General features: G+C 41.1%; 1 protein-coding gene across 2 annotated transcripts in view; it reads right to left on the reverse strand.

Moving 5' to 3' along the window:
- Positions 1-5,009: 5,009 nt before the first annotated feature.
- Positions 5,010-23,685, reverse strand: part of LOC141129011 (tapasin-related protein-like) — an 87,414-nt gene continuing 68,738 nt past the window's right edge. The window contains exons 7-9 of one of the 2 annotated variants that reach the window (XM_073616734.1): positions 20,426-20,442; positions 15,216-15,250; positions 5,010-10,581 (exon numbers count right to left, since the gene is read on the reverse strand). In XM_073616734.1, the coding sequence (XP_073472835.1) occupies positions 15,236-15,250; positions 20,426-20,442 (32 nt within the window). In that variant the 3' untranslated portion in view covers positions 5,010-10,581; positions 15,216-15,235. Of the gene's footprint in view, positions 10,582-15,189; positions 15,251-20,425; positions 20,443-23,685 lie in introns of both variants that reach the window. The other variant, XM_073616735.1, reaches the window with a different exon arrangement.

Here is a 23,685-nt window from a genome sequence, read left to right on the forward strand (position 1 = left end):
GGTTTGCACCAGTCTTACTTCTTCTTTGGGTGACAAAATTCTTGCTGCTCAGGTCGATGCTCCTCCTGTGAAACCTTGTGACCGCTGCTTTGTCCCAGAATGTCTCCGTAATGCCATGCTCCAGACTTACCATTCTCCCAAGGCAGCTGGCCACCCTAGTAAAAATCAACTTGTTTGGGCCATTTCCCAACAATTCTGGTGGCCTAGTCTACATGCTGATGTAACTGCCTTCATAGCTGCCTGTTCCGTGTGTGCTCAGAGTAAGACTCCACGACACCTTCCAGTGGGCCTCCTACAACCCATACCCAATGGAGAGAGGCCCTGGACCCACCTGTCTATGGATTTCATTGTGGAGTTGCCCAACTCCCAAGGCAACACAGTTATCCTTATGGTGCTTGACCAGTTCTCAAAGATGTGTCATTGTATTCCACTTAAGAAGTTGCCCACTTCTAAGGAACTGGCTTCCATTTTTGCTTGGGAGATCTTTTGCTTACATGGGCTACCCAAGGTGATTGTCTCGAACAGGGGTAGTCAGTTTGTGTCCCGGTTCTGGCGAGCCTTTTGTGCACAGCTGGGAATTCAGCTTGCTTTCTCCTCTGCTTATCACCCGCAGTCTAATGGGACCACAGAACGAGCCAAGCAGCCCTTGGAGCAATTCCTACATTGCTATATTTCTGACCGTCACAACAACTGGTCAAACCTATTACCATGGGCAGAGCTTGCTCACAACAGTGCCTTGAATTCTGCTTCCCTATTCTCTGTCTCTGTTTATGGCAAATTATGGTTTCCAACCTTCCATGTTGCCTGACTCATTTGTTCTGCAGAGTATTCCTGCGCTAGAGGAGCATCTCCGTGGTCTTCGTTCCACTTGGGTACAAGTCCAGGAGGCTTTGCGTCATGCTAATGATAGGTACAGACTCCATGCTGACTGCAGACGCCTGCCTGCGCCTTCCTACCAGGTTGGGGACCTGGTAGGAATCTCGCAACCTCCTAACCTCTGGCTGTCATCTCGCAACCTCCGACTTCGTGTTCCCTCACTGAAGTTCGCACCTCAGTTTATTGGGCCTTTCTGTATTCTTTGCAGGTTTAACTCAGTGGCTTACGCGTTGGACCTTCCTCCTAGTATGCGCATCTCAAATGTGTTTCATGTCTCCTTATTGAAACCTTTGGTCTGCAACCGCTTTACCACCTCGGTGCCACACTATATAGGTTGAGAACCATGAGGAGTTTGAAGTACAATCCATCGTTGACACCCGTAGGTTCCGTGGGCGCATACAGTACCTGGTGCATTGGAAGGGGTATGGTCCGGAGGAACGCTCTTGGGTCTCATCCTCGGACGTATATGTCCCTGTCCTCCTCCGTGATTTCCATAGACGTTTTCCCCTCAAGCCCGGTGGTCCTCCGAGGGGGAGGGGTCATTGAGGAGGGTGTACTGTCAGGGCTGGGCTCAGCCCTTCCTTCTCTGAGCTGGCTGCTCAGCTTTCGGCTAATTGCCAGCTCCCATCTCTCTCTCCACAGTTACCCAGCTGTTGTTGATTCTGCTTGTCAGTCCTGCCTACTTAAAGCCGTCCAGCTCACTTGATCTCTGCCTTCGCCTTGGTCACATCACAAGAAACCATCGCCTGCATTCCTGTTTAAAGACTGGCTTTGCTGACATCCCTTCTGGCTCCTTATCCTGCTTGCTGTTCCACTACTTGGATCCCAGACTTCTGGCCTGGCTGATTACCCGATCTGGTTACTGAACTCTGGCTTGGCAGATTACCCAATCTGGTTACTGAACTCTGGCTTGGCTGACTATCCGATCCGGTTACTGGACTCTGGCTGTACTTTGACTACGCTTACTCTATTTACCTTTTTATTTTTATTAATAAACAAGTGTGATTTTACTGTACTTTTGTCTTGGTCTGGTTCATGGTTTCTGACAATAACATTGTACTAGTAGATGATTGTTCTGTGAATGAAGGCACACAATAGTACTGTGGAACTATGAAAACTTATTTGGTGTGTCTTCATTTACAAAATCATCTCCTTCTGGTGCAAAGTTTGAAATTGTTTACATTCCTTTACTAAAGTTCACACCAGAACACGGTGGGGTAAACCCACATTACATGTGCATTTCCCACATCATGTTGAGAAGGCACTGCACTTATGTTCTTCAGTGGGTGTCATTGTTAACTTAAAAAATGCAGGTCTCAAATGCAACACTTTTGCCTGCACCGGATCGAATAGTACAGTAGTAGCAGCCCTAAACCTCTTCTTCTCAGGTCCCCTGTCTGTGCTCCTGGCTCCTCCATCTTGACCAGTGCCCCCAGTAGCAAGCTGCTTACTATGGGGGCACCAGTGCATGCTCGCTCCTCAGCCCCGCACTATGCCTCCATAAGACACATAGAGCTGTGGCTACGTCTCCCACGCTCTCCTCATTGGCTCACTGGCTGTGATTGACAACAGTGGGAGCAAATGGCTCCCACTGCTGTGTCTCAGCCAATGAGGAGAGAGAGAGAGACCTGGGATGGCCAAGGCTCCCGTGCAAATTGCTGGATCAAGAGGGGGCTTTTACGTCCTGTGGTGGGCTGACAACATACAGCATTTTTGTGGACTGAATGTTGTCAGCCCTCCCAGTGTCTTTTGCTAAACTACTCAACCGCTCTCACTCTTGAACCTTTTACAACATAAAGGTGAATCAAGAGGTAAATGGTGCTGCCCCTCAACTGAAGAGTGACCCTCAGGAGTGAATCTCACTTCACATCAATGAGTGTGAATGTTGTGATAATCAACAGAAAAAAATATTTTGTGTTTCAAAGCCAAGTGATCAAAGTAATAAAACTCTGATAGTGCTTTTTAGATAAACCTAAATACAAATATTAAAGTGCATTTGTGCTAATTATGCAAGCCTCCTGCTTGTACGTGACTAAAACATGAAACATATCCAAAAGTGCATAAACCCTTAAAAGGTAGAAAACTGTAAATATATGAAGAAAATAAATATTTTTAAAATATTTTTTAAATGAAAAATGTTTTAAAAATTAATAAAATCCTTAGTGCAAAAAATGCCCTCGTGTGAATTGTAAATACAAATAATTCAATCTTTAGTACAAATATTATTACCAAGTGACTCGTGCAGACATCCAAAGTGGTTTGTGCGTACTCTTAATCGTTAATCCTGTGCAAAATTTGAGGTGACTGTCGTGCTCCCCTTCAATTCCACACTCACCAGATCTTTGTACCCCTGCAGGGGTCAAGCGCATGTAACCAGATTTGCTCTAATGCCAGTATCCAGAGCGATCACCTCCTCTGTGGTACACCAAGCCCCAGGGTATCCTCATATATGTGGACATAAAGAATGGGTACTCATAGCGTAAATCTGAATGGTGAATTTTATTGTAACAAATGGATTAAAAATGAAAACGCAGGGCATAACATATGCCCGAATAGCAAAAATAAGGTTCAATCCAAAGCGTTTGTGCCCGCGTGCGTTCCACCAACCGGAAGGTTACAGTCCGGAAGTGACATGGGTGTGCACCAAGCTCCTCCTTATGCGTTTCGTCATAGGACGTCGTCTGAGGCGGTGCCATCTTGGTACACCTCACATCATATATAGTGAGCGGCGGTGCTGGATTAGCCCCTTGTAATTAAGTATAGGATGTTTGTGGGAAAGTTAATCTAATGTGGCCACATATACCATGTAGGATGGTGTTTCCCCCACAGGGAAGCCATTAAAATGGGACCTGTGCTCCCCTTGTGGTCAAGTGTATAAATAACTCCCAGCACATCCGCTCACCATGTACAATACAGATATTATCTGGTAAACATGCTAAACCGATTGGTTCTTAGAGAGATATATTTATATATAAAATATTTTTTGTAAGAGATTGTTAGAGATTAAAGACTGTAAACCTATGTTTATCTCAAATGATATATATGAAATATAGAGTTTTTTATATATATATATATATATATATATATATATATATATATATATCTATTGTGTCCCAACCTGGCTATCAGCTACAGGGACCCATCTATAATGAATACGGGAACCTACGAGTAAAGGGAGGGAAAATCCAAGTAGATATGGATCTGGTAATGTTGAAGAATATTCCCAGGTGAGGTGATTGTACGGGTTCAAAAGTTGGATATAAAACAAATGAGGTCTATATCAATGTTGAGGCCTCCGGGCGCTAAAGACCCCAATCTGTATATCCACCTTGTGTCATTTTGTGACACGTGGGCCCTTTTATTACCATCTCCTCCAGTGGTCTCTAATTTGATCTATCCCATAAAATATGAAACCAGTGGGGTCCCTGTGGTGAACTTCTTTAAAATGTCTTGAAAGACTGTGTTTGGGGAACCCCTTTTTTATATTGTTGATATGTTCTCTAATCCTCACGAACAGAGGTCTGGTGGTTCTCCCTAAATATTGTAGGTGACAAGGGCACTCAATAACATAGGTCACTTGTGTGCTGTTACACGTAATCTTGTCTATGTCTTGCAGTCTATAACTGCAAGACATTATAGAACTATATTTTTTCAATGTGCTAAATTTCCGTTAATATGTGCCTGAATGATTATACATGCTTGGTGGATATGTCCAAGCACTGTCATTGTCTGGTCTTACGCAAGTCATTTTTAAAATTAGTCTCATTAATTGATTGTCATGTTCTAATGTATCCTTTGCATACATACTGTCAGGACATTGTCAGAAGCAGAATCCTTTATAATTAATAGTTGACATACAAGAATTACCACACTACACAGCCAGGCAGGTTACACACTAATTGCCTGGTTGAGCTTTGCAGCTTCCTGTGTCACATTTCCACCTCCAGCTTGCTCACTGGACAATGAATCGGAATCAACCATCACTTCTTTCTAATAAGCCAGTAAGAAGTACTGCTAAACGAAGAAATCGCTGAGTGATCTTTCTTTCCCACATTGGTTTAGCCTATAGCACTGTTGTTGTTCTTTCCCATCACTGTTTTACAGAACACAAAAAGAGAAGCATTGAATAGGGATAGTATAAAATACATTTTATTAACTATAACATTGTAAAACAAGTGTTCCATTCATGTCTAATAGTAGTCATATGGGTTCTTCAGTGCATCTTTTTTTGGGGATCAGTCCCCTAACAGCCAGTGTGGACATTATTTTTTTGGCATACAGATACCATCACAGGCTTTTGTAAATATTACTCACTGATTTTAGTATGACATTTTCTGTGTGATGATACATTTGAATTGTATCACTGTGATATCAGAAAAGTCATCTGAGGTTAAGGGTTTGGTTTCCAGTTAAGAATTACATTTAAAGTGAATATAAACCCTCACATATACCCAGTGAAGTGAACAGTCTCAGATGATACACAGAGATAAAACAAATCCTCCATATGTTTTACTTGTTTATCTGCAGTTTTCTCTTCCCTACACCCCAGAACAGTTTTAAAATCCTTCTGCATCTGTTAGTACCACAGAGGAGGGGGCGGAGGGCTGCAGTTACAGTGTGTGAGAGCTGATTGGAGGAAAGGCACACACCCTCCTCCACACAGCAGAACTGTGTTGTGAATAGACAAGCTGCGTGCTGAGCTCCTTCCCCAACACAAATTCTATCTCATGTGTCATGAAAACTTATTAGAAGTGACTCATGCTGATAACAGAGGAACAAAGCATCAAAGAGAAATGACACTTAGAGCTTTGGAGAGAGATAAGTAAACACTACAGATATATGTCCTTTGCTCAGATTTCATGACTGAGGTTTACAACAACTAAGGATTAGGTGCAGGTTGTGTTTAAAGGAGCAAAATAGAGATATGGGAGCTGTCATTTCTGACTTGTCTTTAACTGCTTCAGCCCCGGAAAATTTTACCCCCTTGACCAGAGCAAGTTTTGCGATTCGGCACTGCGCCGCTTTAACTGACAATTGCGCAGCCGCGCGATGTTACATCAAAACAAAATTGACGTCCTTTTTCTCCCACAAATAGAGCTTTCTTTAGGTGGTATTTGATCACCTCTGCAGTTTTTATTTTTTGCGCTATAAACAAAAAAAAGAGCGACAATGTAAAAAAAAAAAAAAAAAAAGCAATATTTTTTACTTTTTGCTATAATAAATATCCCCCAAAAATATATAAAAAACCACATTTTTCCTCAGTTTAGGCCGATATGTATTCTTCTACATATTTTTGGTAAAAAAAAATTGCAATAAGCGTATATTGATTGGTTTGCGAAAAAAAGTTATAGCGTCTAGAAAATAGGGGATAGTTTTATGGCATTTTTATTTATTTATTTTTTATTAGTAGTGGCGGCGATCTGCGATTTTTATCATGACTGCGACATTATGGCGGACACATCGGACACTTTTGACACTATTTTGGGACCACTGTCATTTATACAGCGATCAGTGCTATAAAAATGCACTGATTACTGTGTAAATGACACTGGCAGGGAAGGGGTTAAACACTAGGGGGCGATCAAGGGGTTAAGTGTGTCCTGCTTATCTGTTGGTAGGTTAATTGGCTTCTGTCTAAATTGGCCCTAGTATATGAATGTGAGTTAGGGACCTTAGATTGTAAGCTCCTTGAGGGTAGGGACCGACGTGAATGTACTTTGTATATGTAAAGCGCTGCGTAAAATTGACGGAGCTATATAAGTACCTTAAATAATAATAATAATAATGATGTCACTAGGCAGAACGAGGAAATTCCTTGTTCTGCGGCTCCGTGACACGAGCGCGGGACCCGTGGGCATGGTCACGCTGCACGCGGCGGGCGCACACCCGCTAGCCCTGCCAATTAAAGGGGACATACAGGTAGGCCCATTTGCCCACCACTGCCATTGTGCCGACGTATATCAGCGTGCATCGGTCGGCAAGTGGTTAAAGGAGTAAGCTTCAGAGCTGTCATCCTTATCCTTCAGTACTTGGTAAATTATGGACATGGAACAATCATGTGAAGTATTGGGACACCAGATGTTCCAGGTCAGTGACTCAATCCCTGGAATTAATAAAGACTGGCGAAGACAGATTTTGCAAAAGGGTCTCTCATGCGCCCTAACAATGGTGCAGCATGCGTCAAATTCATGTACCAGTCTAGAACTTGTATTTGAATTTTTGTGCGTGCTGCATTCTTTTAAATTGCATGCAAGATACTTTCACAAATTCTGTCTGTGCCAGGGTTTCTCTCTGTACACCAAAAGACAGTTGGTCTCACTTTCATAAAGATACAAACTGTCGGTATTGTATTTTGTATTGGGCATATTCATTGTGCCACAATGTAAAAGTGGTGCATTTTAGAACTACCTGAATTTGGTTTCAGAACTAAAACAGTCACAAATGCTTCATGAATATGAACAATACAATAACAAGAAAGATTAACACCCAAACATGGTGCAGCAGCTTTATTAAATTACCCCCAATAAGTACTGAATATAAGGATGACATTCTTGAATCATGCACCTTCACAAGTCATCGGTGGCAGCTCCCATTCTATCCAGACAGAATCCTGTGAGGTTTAAGTTCATAGGTTAGAGTGAAGAGAATAGCTAGATTTATGAGATGGCTTTTAGTGTCAGCTCAGGATGTAAAATACAAGGTTATAAGCCAGTAAATTAAAATTTTAATTTTTTTGCAAAAAGTCTATGTGTTGCAAAATCTTGCAAAAATATTTTTGTTTTTCATAAACAACCACAAACATTTTCTAAACTAATAAATGAAACTACCCAGTGAGCATAGATATAAAAGTGCCAAAACAAAGAAGCCCCAAATATATGAGCATATCCTATATAGATACCCATGCTTTCAATAGTGCAGAGAGTCTTGAGTTGCCAGTGCGGAAGATGAACATGTTCTAATAACAGATAGTTAGGAGGATGACGTTCAGTAATCCACACCCACTACAGACAAACATGTTGTGCTACCTAGTGCTTCTTGTACCATCGTCAATGTGCAACAGCTTTAGCCTTCCAAGGTGACTGTCAAATCCAAATGCTAAATGTAAAGCTGTCATATGTGTACTGCAGTGCACACCAATGCCACTGCTTGTAGATCACATATTCTGTTCTATAAATCAAACATCCAGAATTGCTCCTTTCCAGTCACTAATCTGCCTAAACTTAAAACCTGATTGGTAGCCATCCAGTAAAGTTATATCATATCTCTGTTGACCAGTTTTGTTATTAAATATATTAAAAAGGTTGTTAAGCCATGCAACAACCTTTTAACGATCCCCTCTGCTATGTTAAACAATGTCCCCAGTGTATTTCTGTATTTAAAAAGCTGCTGTGTATCTGATTTCAGAGCGCCGGTCGCCTCTCTCCTCTCTCAAGCTGACAGCTCCAGTGGGTGGGGCTGGGAAACCCCCACTGACATCAGTCAGGAGGAGGGAAGGAGAGAGGCGGCCAGTCACGTGAGTGCCGATAGGTGCTCTGAAATCGGGTGCACAGCGACTTTTACACTGAGTGCATTGTTTAACATAGCAGAGGGGATTGTTAATAGGTTGTTGTATTATGAGAGCAGCAGGAGGGGAGGATTGTGGAATGAACAGAGCTGACAGGTGGGGGGAGGACACAGGAGACACAGGAGAGCAAAGCTGCGGGTGACGGAGGCACCCAAACTGACCACGGTGTCAGGGCTCAGCAGCCATGATAAACCATGGTCAGTTTACAGGGGGGAACCAGGCAGGATCAGCCAGGTATTTTATACAGGGGGTCAAATTACACAGTACAAGCGCTGTGCTGTATAACATGCTTTAGGGAACAGGATACAATTTTTTTTTTTTAGGGTAACAAACACTTTAATACCTGTGAATTTCAAGGGTTTGCATTTGGAAACTTTTTTAGTTTCCCCCATTAAAAGTCCATGCATGGCAGCAGGGGAGTGACACGCCTGTGCGTTAGAACAGTCCACAGTGGCATTATATCTACAGACTATACTGTGGGAGCATGTACTGGGCAGGGCATAATCAGTCTGTTTCCCTGGATCCAGACCAGTGAATATATTAGCCATCTGCAGCCAGACAGCTAGGCAGGAGACAGTTCTTCAATAGAAACTGTTCTAGTAAAAGATATTGAATTATTATGGGAATTACATTAAAAATAGTCTAGTTGCATGGCTTTTTCTAGATAGTTACACTATAAAGTTAGCAGAAATCTTACTTGTTGGTTGGAGATTTAATTTCTGTTAATAAAGATAGGGGTTGGATTGTCAACTATACCTGGAAACCTTTAGTTTCCAGCATGAAGAGCACTTTGTAATGGGTCTGTCTGTTAACCACTGGACCTCTAGAAGATTTACTAACCTTCATCACAGGCCATTTTTTGCGATACGACATTGTATTATTTTAACTGACAATTGCGCGGTCATGCAGCGCCGTACCAAAATAAAATTTATGTTCTTTTATTCCCAAAAATAGAGGTGTTTTTTGGTGGTATTCGATTACCTCTGTGTTTTATTTTTATTTTTTTGCACTATAAAAAAAAATAATAATACTGACAATTTTGAAAAAAAACAATATTTTATACTTTCTGCTATGAAACATCCAATAAAAAAAAAAAAAAAAAAAAAAAATCATATTTCTTCATCAATTTAGGCCAATATGTATTCTACTACATATTTTCGGTAGAAAAATCCTAATTAGCGTATATTGATTGGTTTGCGCAAAAATGATAGCGTCTACAAACTATGGGATATATTTATGGAATTTTAATTTTTTTTTTTTTTTTACTGGTAATGGCAGCGATCATGAACTTAGAACAGGTCTGCAATATTGTGGCAGACAAATCAGACACTAACTGACACTTTTGAAACTTTTTTTGGGAACCAGTAACACTAATACAGTGATCAGTGCTTACAATATTGCACTGTCACTGTACTAATGACACAGGCTGTGAAGGTGTTAACATCAGGGGTGATCAAAGGGTTAACTGTGTGCCTAGCCTGTGTTTTAGTACAGTGTGGGAGGTGCTTTTACTAGGGGAAGACATGGATCCTTGTCCCTGTGAAGTGGGCCGCCGGCAATGGCATGCATGCACGCCCCCTACTCAGATCACGTACTAGATACACGATCTGGTCCAGCAGTGGCACCTTGCTGCTGTATATGTAAGTTATACGGTTGGCAAGCGGTTAAAGTATTCTTATTTACATATTCTCTACAGAAGTCAATCTTTCATACATTGGGTTTGACTTACTAAAGGCAAATAGGCTGTTCACTTTGCAAGGGAATTTGCCCCAGAGCTTAGTGATTGGGTATTCTTTGCAAAGAAAAAGTTCAGCACAATCATGTACAAGGAAAAAAAAATGCACACTATGATGTCAACAGAGCTTCACTTTATTCACTGAAATCTGGGGAAATTTATCTTACAAAGTGAACAGCCTTTAGTAAATAAACCCCAGGATATCAGATTGTGAAACCTTCCCTGGCTTCAGGGAATATTATCTCAATAAGATTCATTTTATTGGCATGTTGTCCTCATGCCATCCAATAAAGGCATCCTTCTTGTGGATTTGTTCATAATTGAATTTCTTGGATCTCCAGTCTAGTAATCTTCCATTGAATTTGCTTTCTGTTGCACACTTTATCCGTTTCCTTGATGAAGGCAGCTGCAAATTTAGTACAAAGAAAACCTATTGGATTATTCCCGACATCTTTGTATGACATCTCTAGGGACTAAGCATCAACAAATTTCAGGTGAGCAATCCTTACCATGTTTTAACCTGGCCATTAATAGACAAAGTATATTTTCGGTTATGTAAGTCATTTGCATTGCGTCATGCTCAATAACATTTTCCATTTATAAATGAATGTCATTGTAGTATACTAGTAGTAAGACATCTGAGCTATATGTATATGTTAACTGATAACACAGTTCAGGAGTATTCTATGTCATGACTTATGGCTGCTTTTATTTTGTTAAGTGACAGGATGATATCACTGGCTAAAGGATTTATCTTCTTTCTAGAAAGAGAGAAGATTGTAGAACAATTCAAATTGACAGAATGTGGAGAGAATGACTATAGGGATCATTTATAACTAACGGTCTACAGAAGACATTTGTTGGTGCCATTCAGTATGCAGAAGATATGAGAACTTTTCACAAATGATTATCTTTAAAAGAAAGGTCGCGTAAAGAGCAATACCATCCAACACACAACTAATTTCCTGTAATTCATCCCAAAGAGGAATACTGCCAAATGTCACTTTTTCAAAATAAATAAGCTTCATAAATTAATCTTAATCTCACCACACATGTTACAATCTATTTGAGATCTACCAACAAGTATAAAGTGCAAAGGCCTGATTGGATAGATTAGGTGGGTCCTACATAGTTTTGATAAATCCAGAATTAATTATACAGTTAGATTGTAATGTGCATGGCAATCCTAAAAAGCAAGTCGTGCAATACATTATTGTAGAGCATAATAATTTGCTAAACACAGCCAACTGGCTATCTGAGATCATACTGAGGTATATTGTCAAATGACTAATGACTGGTAGGCAGTACATAAAAGTTACATTTAACAATGTCAATGTTAAATAGTTTGTTTCAACCCTTTTGCTTGGTCAGTTAACTGCATCAGCCCCGGAAAGGTTTACCCCCCTTCATGACCAGGTCATTTTTTGCGATATGGTACTGCGTTATTTTAACTGGCAATTGCACGGTCATGCGATGCTGTACACAAATAAAATGTATTTCCTTTTTTTCCTAGAAATAGAGCTTTCTTTTGGTGGTATTTGATCACCTCTGCAGTTTTAAACCTTTCTGCTATAGAACACATCGAAAAAAAATGTAAAAAATTTTAATTTCTTCTTCAATTTAGGCCAATATGTATTCTGCTACATCTTTTTGGTAAAAAAAAATCCCAATAAAGCGTATATTGATTTGTTTGCGCAAAAGTTAAAGCGTCTACAAATGATGGGATATTTTTATGGAATTTATATATATATATATATATATATATATATATGTTTTACTAGTAATGGCGGCAATCAGCGATTTTTAGCGGGACTGCTACTTTGCGGTGGACAAATCGGACACCTATCTGACACTTTTTGGGGTCCAGTGATACTAATACAGTGATCAGTGCTAAAAAATATGCACTGTTACTGTACTAATGACACCGGTAGGGAAGGGGTTAACATTGGGGGTGATCAAATGGTTAAAGGGGTTGTAAACCCTCGTTTTTTCACCTGAATGCATTCTATGCATTTTCGTCTCTGCCACTTTAACCCCTTCCTTGCTTGAGGCCATCTTCTACATGCTCCTGAACCAAGAGTTTCATTAGTAAGGGGTGGCTTGCACTCACTTACCAGCCTGGCAGCCTCCAGCCCAAGAGACACGGTACAAGATACTGGCGCCTCGTGGCGCGGTTACATCACTGCGCATGCGCCCGCCCGAACATACCTGAGCGCACAGGAGCTTTCCTAAGCCCGGCAGGCTCTGGGACAGCGCATGCGCAGTTGGCCCGCAGCCATATTTTTTACGGGCACCACTGTCCGTAACGGACATTTACGGGCAGCCCGAAAATGGGTTAAAATTTATGGGCTGCCCGTAAATTAACGGGAGGTTGGCAACACCGGTTAGGACGGATTAGGGTAAAAATAGAACAAATTAAAAATTATATATATATATATATATATATATATATATATATAATTTTTAATTTGTTCTATATATATATATATATATATATATATATTTTTTTTTTATAACTTGTTGATTGCTTTAACTGCTTAAATCATATGCAGATCAAAGCTCATCCCTTTGATATGCAGAAGAATACTGCAGAGATAAAGATTACATAGTATTATACAGTAGATACAAACATAAGAGTGTTAATTAGTTTTTTCTATCGTGCGTCTGCATGATGTATAAGATGGTCTGTTCTTCTGACCATTTATTTACACAGCAATTCCCAACTGTCATTTATTGAGAGGAGGTCTCGGCAGCGGGGCAGAAGGACAGGGCACGCTACACAGATGTAAAATGTGTGTAAGTTGTGCTACCTCAAATAAGTGCCTTTTCACAATGGTGGCAAATAAATCAACAAATAGCAAAGCTGCTGCTATACCTTGTGTTGCCACAAACAATAAGACTCTTTCACACTGGAGGCGTTTTTCAGGCGCTACAGTGCTAAAAATAGCGCCTGCATAGTGCTAGAAAAAAGCAGCTCCATTCACTCCAATGTGAAAGACCGAGGGCTTTCACACTGGAGCGGTGCGCTGGCAGGGCATCAGAAAAAGTCCTGCCAGCAGCTTCTTTGGAGCGTTGAAGGAGCGGTGAACTCACCGCTCCTCCCCATTGAAATCAATGGGGCAGTGCTGCAGCGGCGGTTTGCCGGCGGATTTAACCCCTTTTCAGCCATTAGCAGGGGGTTAAAACCGCCCCGCTAGCGGCCGAATAGCGCAGCTAAAACGATGGTAAAGCGGCGCTAAAATAGCTGGTGGCGGCACAGTGTGAAAAGGGATGTAAACAAAAAATAGTGAAAAAAATTGCTGCACTATCCCCTATAGTGAAAAAAATATCAAATGCAATAATCAAAGTGCAAACAGTGCTCAAAATATATTGAAATGTGCTGACAGTTCTTTAAAGTGCAATGGTGGGAAAAAAAGCACTCCTCTTTCTTTTAGCCAGAAATAAAGCGCTGTGTCTTGTGCAAAAACGCAATCTTTGTGCTTTGTCACCAATCAGGGGCCCTCCTAGAACCGAACTCACCAAATGTTGTTGACCTCCTGAGTTTACACTGAGGCAGGTCAAATCACACTTATTGTATCTGGTCAATCTCTCCTGATGTTCACCATCCGTACCTTAACTGTTTATACAAAGAAACCAGAGAGAATATCATTGCATAACACCATTAATTAGTATAAAACCCCCCATTAAAATCATAAGGTGTGCACTCACATGGTTAGGTGCCTCCCCTGGCACCGGGAATTATCTGCCATTGGTATAATACAAGCCGTGACTGCTCTGTGGCTCCAAATGTGTGTAAAGCCAGTGTGCGTTCCACCTGGCGGAAGCGGAGCACAAAGATTGCGTTTAGCCACAAATAAAGTGCTGTGTCTTGTGCAAAAATGCAATCTTCATACTTCGCTTCCGCCAGGTGGAACGCACGCTGGCTTTACACACATTCGGAGACACGGAGCAGCCACGGCTTGTCTTATACTGATGGCAGATAATTCCTGGTGCCAGGGGAGGCAACTAACCATGTGAGTGCACACCTTATAATTTTAATGGGAATTTTATATTAATAAATGTATTTAGTTATTATGCGATGATATCCTCTCTGGTTTCTTTGTATGGACAATTACAGTACGGATGGTGAACAACATGAGGGATTGACCAGATACAATAAGCGCGTTTTCACCTGCCTCAGTGTAAACTCAGGAGGTCAACAACATATGGTGAGTTCGGTCCTAGGAGGGCCCCTGATTGGTGACAAAGCACAAAGATTGCATCTTTGCACAAGACACAGCACTTTATTTCTGTCTAAAAGAAAGAGGAGCACTTTTTTTTCCAGCATCATTGCACTTTAAAGAACTGTCAGCACTTTTCAATACATCTTGAACACTGTTTGCACTATAATTTTTGCATTTGATATTTTTTTCACTACATGGGATAGCGCAGCTTTTTTTCACGCTACACAGACCCTGTATATTTCTATTAACATTTTTGGGCGTGTGTAGCATGCCCAATGTCTACAACTGGTTACACCTCTTTAAGAAATATAGTCTATATTGGAATAAATTTGCAGTATGGGATACCAGAAGGTGCTACTTCATACTAGTACTTTGTCATAATTTTATTCCATTGTACCATGTACATAATATGCAAATGTTGACTTTACTGGCCAAATTGAAACAACTACATCTTCAAGGTGGGCCACAATATGCCTGTTGAGGGCCGCGCCTACTAAACTTTAACATTATACTAAAAATTGCTACTTACAATATTTAATCCCAGAGAAAGGGGGTCAAAACATTCCCTGACGTATTTAGCTGAAAAATTATATCCAGAAGTGTAACTTTTTAACTGGTAGGTAACAGCTGGGAACACATTCATTATGTCATTCACTGAGGGCCCCAGAGCAGGAGCGATAAAGGGCTGCAAACGACCCATATAACACCAATTTTGAATGCCTGGTCTGATATGCTCCAGCACCTTGTAGCACCTGCTATCAAACAGCTCTATCAGTACATACAATATTTACCAGTAACAGATTCTTTCTTCAGTTACCTTAAGTTCTCCAAAAGTTTTTAGTATGGCTTGGGCTGAAAAAAAAAAAAAATCTTGTGTTAAGTCACTCATTACTTAGTTTTATACATACAGTAAATATGTTTACATGAAATTACTTCCAAATTAATTGAACTATGCAACGTAACCATTTGATTACTTGTTCCTTTGTATGAGTCTAATGGGGTGTACACACGGGCAGACTTTTCGACCGGACTGGTCCGATGGGACAAATCCGTAGGACAATCCGACCGTGTGTGGGCTTCATCGGACCTGCAGCGGACTTTTTCGGTCGAAAATCAGACGGACTTTAGATTTGGAATATGTTTAAAATTTTGTCTGCTAGTCCAACGGACAAAAAACGACGCTAGGGCAGCTATTGGCTACTATCAACTTCCTTATTTTAGTCCAGTCGTACGTCATCACGTACGAATCTGTTGGACTTTGGTGTGATCGTGTGTGTGCAAGTCCGTTCGTTCGAAAGTCAGTCGGAAAGACGCCCGTGTGTGCACGGCATAAGACGTCTTGAAAAACATGCTTGGAAAAGAACTTTAGTTTAGGAATACAGTTTACCATGACTGTTTCTAACTCATAGTCCTTTACTTCTGGTATAAGAGAGTACATCAGCTGATATAAATAGCTCAAGAGATCCACTTGGGGATGCATGTGAATTTTATATTGCTCCTTATTAGAGCAGTCTACATCTACAAGCTTTGTTTTTAAGCATTGCATGCCAAAGTCATGGTCGTTGTGTGAGTCTACCAACTCATTATGGGCTGTAGAGAATTTACCCATTTTGGTTTCTGGATGATTAATCTTGTCCCCAAAATCTGGAACATCAATATTTATCTTATTGACTATATATATATATATATATATATATATATATATATATATATATATATATCTATATATGGCATGTAGTAAGGTGTGCAAGAACAGTGGCATCCCCTTTAGGGTCAAGTCTGATATAGGCTGATTAGTGACTAGAAAGCTGCCTATAGAGACTTGTGGCTTTAGGCCTGTAAAGGGTGGTAAAGCTGAGGCGTTGCCTGTTAATGTACTGCTACTATCCCCCCCCCTGCCGCTGTTTAACAAGGCTGCAGGCTGATGGGGAGTCGCAGGTTCAAGAGTCTTAAGACCCATGCGCAGAAGCAGGTGAGGTGCAGCTTAGATGTAGGCGGGAAAGTTCATACGTATGGTTAAAGAATTTTGCCAAAAGTCAAAGTGATGGGGTAAGTACGGTATGTATGCAGCTGTTAAACAAGTATAACACAAGTATGTCTACACACTACATAATACTTTACAGAAAATGTTAATATAACTCAGTTCCATTATAAGCTGGTAGGTGACCCTGTCACCAGCTTAAACAATTGCAGGTATAAACACTGAAAAATCAAGCATTTTGAATGCTTGCAGTGTTTGTATTTCCATGAATTATTTTAATTTACTTGCAATGTGCCTTTGAACCTTTGAAATCTTTTTACTTTACTAAGCATACATTTCCTTGCAAAATTCTCTCCCTCCTTGCACATCATAGCTCCCTTCTCTCTCCTGTAGATGTGTGTATCTACTCTGTGCCAGCCCAGCTCCTCTGCCCCTCACTACATAACCTTTTATGTATGTAGCATGGCCCCCTAGGAGGCTGCTTGGATCTACCTGCTCATCTGCACCGACATGACCTGGTGAACATTCCAACCTACCTGACACTCTGGGTTCAGACATCTTTGCACCACCTCAAAGCAATCAGTCAAACAACTCTGTGCATTTATGTTATAATAATGTTTACTGGAGCAATTCAAAGAGGATATTATCACAAAGAGGAGGTAATAGATCGGCTGAGTTTTGAGCAACAGTGCTAACTCAGCAGAGGAATTCCTCCGAATAACGCAAATCAAGATACAGTCAGGTCCATAAATATTGGGACATCGATACAATTCTAATCTTTTTGGCTCTATACACCAACACAATGGATTTGAAATGAAATGAACAAGATGTGCTTTAACTGCAGACTTTCATCTTTAATTTGAGGGTATTTACATCCAAATCAGGTGAACGGTGTAGGAATTACAACAGTTTGTATATGTGCCTCCCACTTTTTAAGGGACCAAAAGTAATGGGACAGATTAACAATCATCCATCAAACTTTCATTTTTTTATACTTGGTTGCAAATCCTTTGCAGTCAATTATAGCCTGAAGTCTGGAACGCATAGACATCACCAGACGTTGGGTTTCATCCCTGGTGATGCTCTGCCAGGCCTCTGCTGCAACTGTCTTCAGTTCCTGCTTGTTCTTGGGGAATGTTCCCTTCAGTTTTGTCTTCAGCAAGTGAAATGCATGCTCAATCGTATTCAGGTCAGGTGATTGACTTGGCCATTGCATAATATTACACTTCTTTCCCTTAAAAAACTCTTTGGTTGCTTTCGCAGTATGCTTCGGGTCATTGTCCATCTGCACTGTGAAGAGCCGTCCAATGAGTTCTGAAGCATTTTGCTGAATATGAGCAGATAATATTGCCGGAAACACTTCAGAATTCATCCTGCTGCTTTTGTCAGCAGTCACATCATCAATAAATACAAGAGAATCAGTTCCATTGGCAGCCATACATGCCCACGCCATGACACTACCACCACCATGCTTCACTAATGAGTGGTATGCTTTGGATCATGAGCAGTTCCTTCCCTTCTCCATACTTTTCTCTTCACATCACTCTGGTACAAGTTGATCTTGGTCTCATCTGTCCATAGGATGTTGTTCCAAAACTGTGAAGGCTTTTTTAGATGTTGTTTGGCAAACTCTAATCTGGCCTTCCTGTTTTTGAGGCTCACCAATGGTTTACATCTTGTGCTGAACCCTCTGTATTCACTCTGGTGAAGTCTTCCCTTGATTGTTGACTTTGACACACATACACCTACCTCCTGGAGAGTGTTCTTGATCTGGCCAACTGTTGCGCAGGGTGTTTTCTTCATCAGGGTAAGAATTCTTCATTCGTCATCCACCACAGTTCTTTTCCGTGGTCTTCCGGGTCTTTTGGTGTTGCTGAGCTCACTGGTGCGTTCTTCTTTTTAAGGATGTTCCAAACAATTGATTTGGCCACACCTAATGTTTTTGCTATCTCTCTGATGGGTTTGTTTTGTTTTTTTAGCCTAATGATGGCTTGCTTCAATGATAGTGACAGCTCTTTGGATCTCATATTGAGAGTTGACAGCAACAGATTCCAAATGCAAATAGCACACTTGAAATTAACTCTGGACCTTTTATCTGCTCCTTGTAAATTGGATAATGAGGGAATAACACACACCTGGCCATGGAAGAGCTGAGCAGCCAATTGTCCCATTACTTTTGGTCCCTTAAAAAGTGGGAGGCACATATACAAACTCTTGTAATTCCTACACCGTTCACCTGATTTGAATGTAAATACCCTCAAATTAAAGCTGAAAGTCTGCAGTTAAAACACATCTTGTTTGTTTCATTTGAAACCCATTGTGGTGGTGTATAGAGCCAAAAAGATTAGAATTGTGTCGATGTCCCAATATTTATGGACCTGACTGTATTTGCAGATAAACAGTATACTATATGCACATATATACTGTAGAGTACTGCTTGAACCTGAAAGGATAAGGGCCCTTTCACACTGGGGCAGGGCCGGCGTCGGCGGTAAAGCGCCGCTATTATAAGCGGCGCTTTACCGTTGGTATTCTCCCGCTAGCGAGTCGGTTTTAACCCCCGCTAGCGGCTGAGAAAGGGTTAAATACCACCGCAAAGCACCTCTGCAGAGGCGCTTTGCCGGCGGTATAGCCGCGCTGTCCCATTGATTTCAATGTGCAGGAGCGGGGAAGGAGCGGTATACATTCCGCTCCTTCACCGCTCCGAAGATGCTGCTAGCAGGACTTTTTTCCCGTCCTGCTAGCGCACCGCTCCAGTGTGTAAGCCCTCGGGGCTTTCACACTGGAATCAAAGCAGCAGCACTTTTGGGTCAGTTTGCAGGCGCTATTATTAGCGTAATAGCGCATGCAAACCGCCTCAGTGTGAAAGGGCCCTAAGCAAGAAATAAGTATTTGTACTGTCAACTTCTAAGGGGGAACCCCGGCCAGCCTATAAACCTTTAACCCTAATGAGACGTTTGACTTAATAGCAATGGTAAGCGGGCCCTTATAGCTGTATTGACAGCAATGTCCCCGTTGCAGATCTGATGGTCTTCACCAGAGCTCATTAACTATATCCAATAAGGTGTAGTTGCAAGCAATAGGATTTCTTGAAGTAGTATAAACTAAAGGTGTCTATGCACAGTGTTCAAGATAGGTTCAGTAAAGTATTTCCAAGGTAAAGATGTCTGTGCACAGTGTCCCAGTGAAATCATAGGAAAAGATTTTCAAAGGTGGGCAATTGCCCACTCACCAACGACCAAGCCAATTTGGTGCCTTCCGGACAGCAGCTCCTATAGCGACGCTTGTGAAGTGGATCCGCTGTATCGATCTTCCGATGCGAAGCTTGAAACACAGGTTGTCGGGTGACCAAAGTGGTGCTGGATGGATGTCTGACGAACAGCAAGCAGTGCTAGGCCCTTCTCATCCAGGTTGGAATTTCATACACCGAGTGGTAGGCCGCGACCTCTCTCTCCATGCACAGAAAGGTCCGTCTCACATCAGGCCCAGAAGGAAGAGATCATAGGGAGGGTCTCTGGCTTCTTTTATAGCTCCTCCCAGCAATCTCCCAGGTGGTAGCAAAGATCCCTGGGATATGTAGTCCAGGTGCATAGTCATGCGGGACAATTACCAGTCTGAGGAACTACTCATCCCACAATCCCTTTAGTTTGGCTCACAAGTATGATGTCAGTTGCTAACACAGGGCACTAGAGGGACATACACTGCATAGGAATACTGGAGGATCACTGTACTTTGCAATTGTAGTCCACATTGCTACATGTAGCTCACAGGGGAGGAACAAAGGTTGTTAATTGAATGACAGGTCTGAGTCTGCTGGTTCTGCTGATATCATATCCAAGATGGCAGATCCCAGCAGCCATGTTAGGACTTTTGAATGTCTATACAAGAAAAGCTTTTACAAGTAAATAATATGTAGAAATTACATAAAATGGGATGATTTCCATTTAAATAAAAGCCTAAAGACAGTCTATTTAAGGAATTGTCTCATATTTCTTACATACATAAATAAAACCATCTGTAAATGAAAATGTAAAGTACAAGCTCACCTTCCTGGAGTTCATCCCTTTGTGTTTTGGGAAAAAAAGAGAAAGAGAAAGTAATTCAATTTGATTAACTGTAAATGTAGTTTCTATACAGTCTTAAAGTAGAACTATTAGCAAAACTTTTTATTCATTTTGGAAAAAAAAGTTTTGCCTTTTGTTATATTTTAAATTTTAGTTTTGTATGTTTCAGCAGTTCTCATACTTGTCAAAAAAACATATTGAACCCTAATAATAGCTTGTTTAACTCTAATCTGAGCTCTTTAATGGTCCCATTCACACCTATGCATGCTCATGTAACTGAACAATGTGTCCGCCTATTCATTTCCTATAGGCCCTTTAGGTTTACCCATCCAAAGAACAATTCTTATGCCCCGTACACACGGTCGGACTTTGTTCGGACATTCCGACAACTAAATCCTAGGATTTTTTCCGACGGATGTTGGCTCAAACTTGTCTTGCATACACACGATCACACAAAGTTGTCGGAAAATCCGATTGTTCTAAACGCGGTGACGTAAAACACGTACGTCTGGACTATAAACGGGGCAGTGGCCAATAGCTTTCATCTCTTTATTTATTCTGAGCATGCGTGGCACTTTGTCCGTCGGATTTGTGTACACACGATCGGAATTTCCGACAACGGATTTTGTTGTCGGAAAATTTTATATCCTGCTCTCAAACTTTGTGTGTCGGAAAATCCGATGGAAAATGTGTGATGGAGCCTACACACGGTCGGAATTTCCGACAACAAGGTCCTATCACACATTTTCCGTCGTAAAATCCGACCGTGTGTACGGGGCATAACACTTTTTTGACCACCACATCACATCACAATGCATATGTAGTAATATCTTTGCAAAAATAGTACAGGGTACAGAATCAGGTACTTTGTTTACTATGTTGACATGTTGGGACCCATTAGAAATGAATGGACTGTCACTGTCTTGGCAAAATGCATGTATCACATGTGTTACCAATGCCCATCAACACGGACACATGGGTCTAAACTGCAACTTGCAAAGGCTTCAATAAATCTGCTCAAAACTTGTTAAATGTTATGTAAATCTTTCCTAAACTGGATCATTTTCAAAATAAAATTTACAAACTGTGATTAAACAATACATTTTGCTAAGGAGACCTTAGGGTGGCAATAAGCATCTCCAAAATAAAGCTCTACGATTTGCCCACTTGGTAAATAAAATCTGCCCATGATGGGGCCAATCCTATGTGCTTATCACTGAGAAGAGAAATGAGTCATAGACAGCAAGGTCACCACATCCTCTGATTTGCAATTTGATGAATTGCTAGGGACCCTCCAATTTGGACTGCTGTTCAAGGACAGGCAGATATCTTCCCAGCCATTGTTCTAGGACAGTGATGGCGAACCTTGGCATGCCAGATGTTTTGAAACAGCATTTCCCTCGATGCTCATGCACTCTGCAGGGCAGTTGAGCATCATGGAATATGTTGCAAAACATCTGGGGTGCCAAGGTTGGCCATCACTGTTTTAGGAGAAACAACTGTGCCTATCTCAAATCAGGACTGGATTTTCTGATAGGTACAGTAGGCTTCTGTCTATAGGTAGGGACAGATGTGCCTACAAGCGCCCTTCCTAGAGGGGCGCCCGTCTGAGTTGAAAGATTGCTCCTCTCTTTCGCAGAGCTCTGCTGATGAGGCTAAGCTACTTTTTTGGTCCAACATCACCTTCAAATCCTATGACATTCAATCATTTTTAACTTGTTCTTCCAAAAATGTGGTCTATATCATTACCTGCCCATGTGGGTTACATAATGTTGGGTGTAAAATTCGCACTTTTCAGGTGCGTATGCAAGAGCACATAGCCAACGCCAAAAAAGGCTTTCCCAAGCATTGACTTTCTAGGCACATTGATACCCATCATGGCAGGGATTTAAAAGGGACTTCTTTTATGGCCATAGATCAATATAATCCCCATTGGAGAGGTAGCCACATTAGCCGGGAAATCTCCGAACTTGAGACTAAATGGATTTTTTGGTTTAAATCCTACAGGCCACATGGTTTAAATACTGATTGGGACATCAATGCGTTTATAATAATAGTTGAATTCTCGTTGGGGTTGTATTGTTCTTCTTATTGAATTTTTGTTCTTTTTATTGAATTTTTGGGCATTGTATATTTTTTTTATGAAATGTTCACATATTGAGTGTTTTTATAATAATTGTAAAAAAAAAAATTTAGTTATATTTTTATAATTTGTGTGAGGTTGGGTCTAACCAATTTGTTATCTATGTTTCCAGCCACTAGATGGCACTATGAGCTTTATTTATCATGGGTTTTATATTGACAGTGTCACATAAAGAAAATATATTTTAATTAACACTCTCCCAATACCAGCGTAATTCTTTTTAGGCTGGTTATTTTGCATTTTGGCCATTTCAGTGTGATTAGATTGAATGCTTTTCTTTATTGGCAGGCAGTCTCTGTCAGGAAACTGTTGAAACACCCTATTTCCTCCAGGTGGAATGCAGATGCGTCATCTCCTGTCTGACACTGGTGGCTCCAGTGGCTCCGGTTTCCGGAACGCTGATAATTGTTTCTAAATCCATTTCTGGCTTGTAGCATATATATGGCGACTCTCGTATACGTGACCATGCCCCTGATGACGTCTTCTTACAACGAAACTCAGTAGGAGGAGTCGTAAGCAGATGTTGCCAAGCTTGACAGTCGGGTTGGAAACATTGATCATTTTTATTGGATTCACATTTGCTTTTTACTGTGATGTTTGTAAGTATTCTGGCTTTTGCTGTGCTCTTAATAAATTCCTCTGATGAAGTCACGTGATGTGACGATAGGCGTCAGGATTGGAGCAATAGGTTTACCAGGAACTGGCTGTACATACGAGCTCGGTGCTCGTGGATTGCTGCTATTTTGCTGCTTTTAAACGTGAGTGTTTGCTTTTACGCTGCTTGTGTTTAATAAACCTTGTTATACGGGATTACACTATGGGCATTTCCTTTCTTTGTGCCTAAAACTCCCCTTGCATTCTGAGGATAGTAACAGAGAGACTTGAACATCCAACTACAAAATCTGGGCAGAAGGATACGAGCTTGGCGCTCGTGGATTGATGCCAGCTATTATATAAATTAAGTGAGTTAATCTATTATGCGTGTCACCACAAACTACCTCCTATGGGATTATGCTATGGGCTATCTTTTTTTTTTTATCTAAACACCACATACTGAGACCACGATCGTTTAAGTTCACTGGAGCCGGTCAAAAGGACG

Source organism: Aquarana catesbeiana, linkage group LG02 (assembly GCF_042186555.1).
Source record: "Aquarana catesbeiana isolate 2022-GZ linkage group LG02, ASM4218655v1, whole genome shotgun sequence".
Classification (NCBI taxonomy): Eukaryota; Metazoa; Chordata; class Amphibia; order Anura; family Ranidae; genus Aquarana; species Aquarana catesbeiana.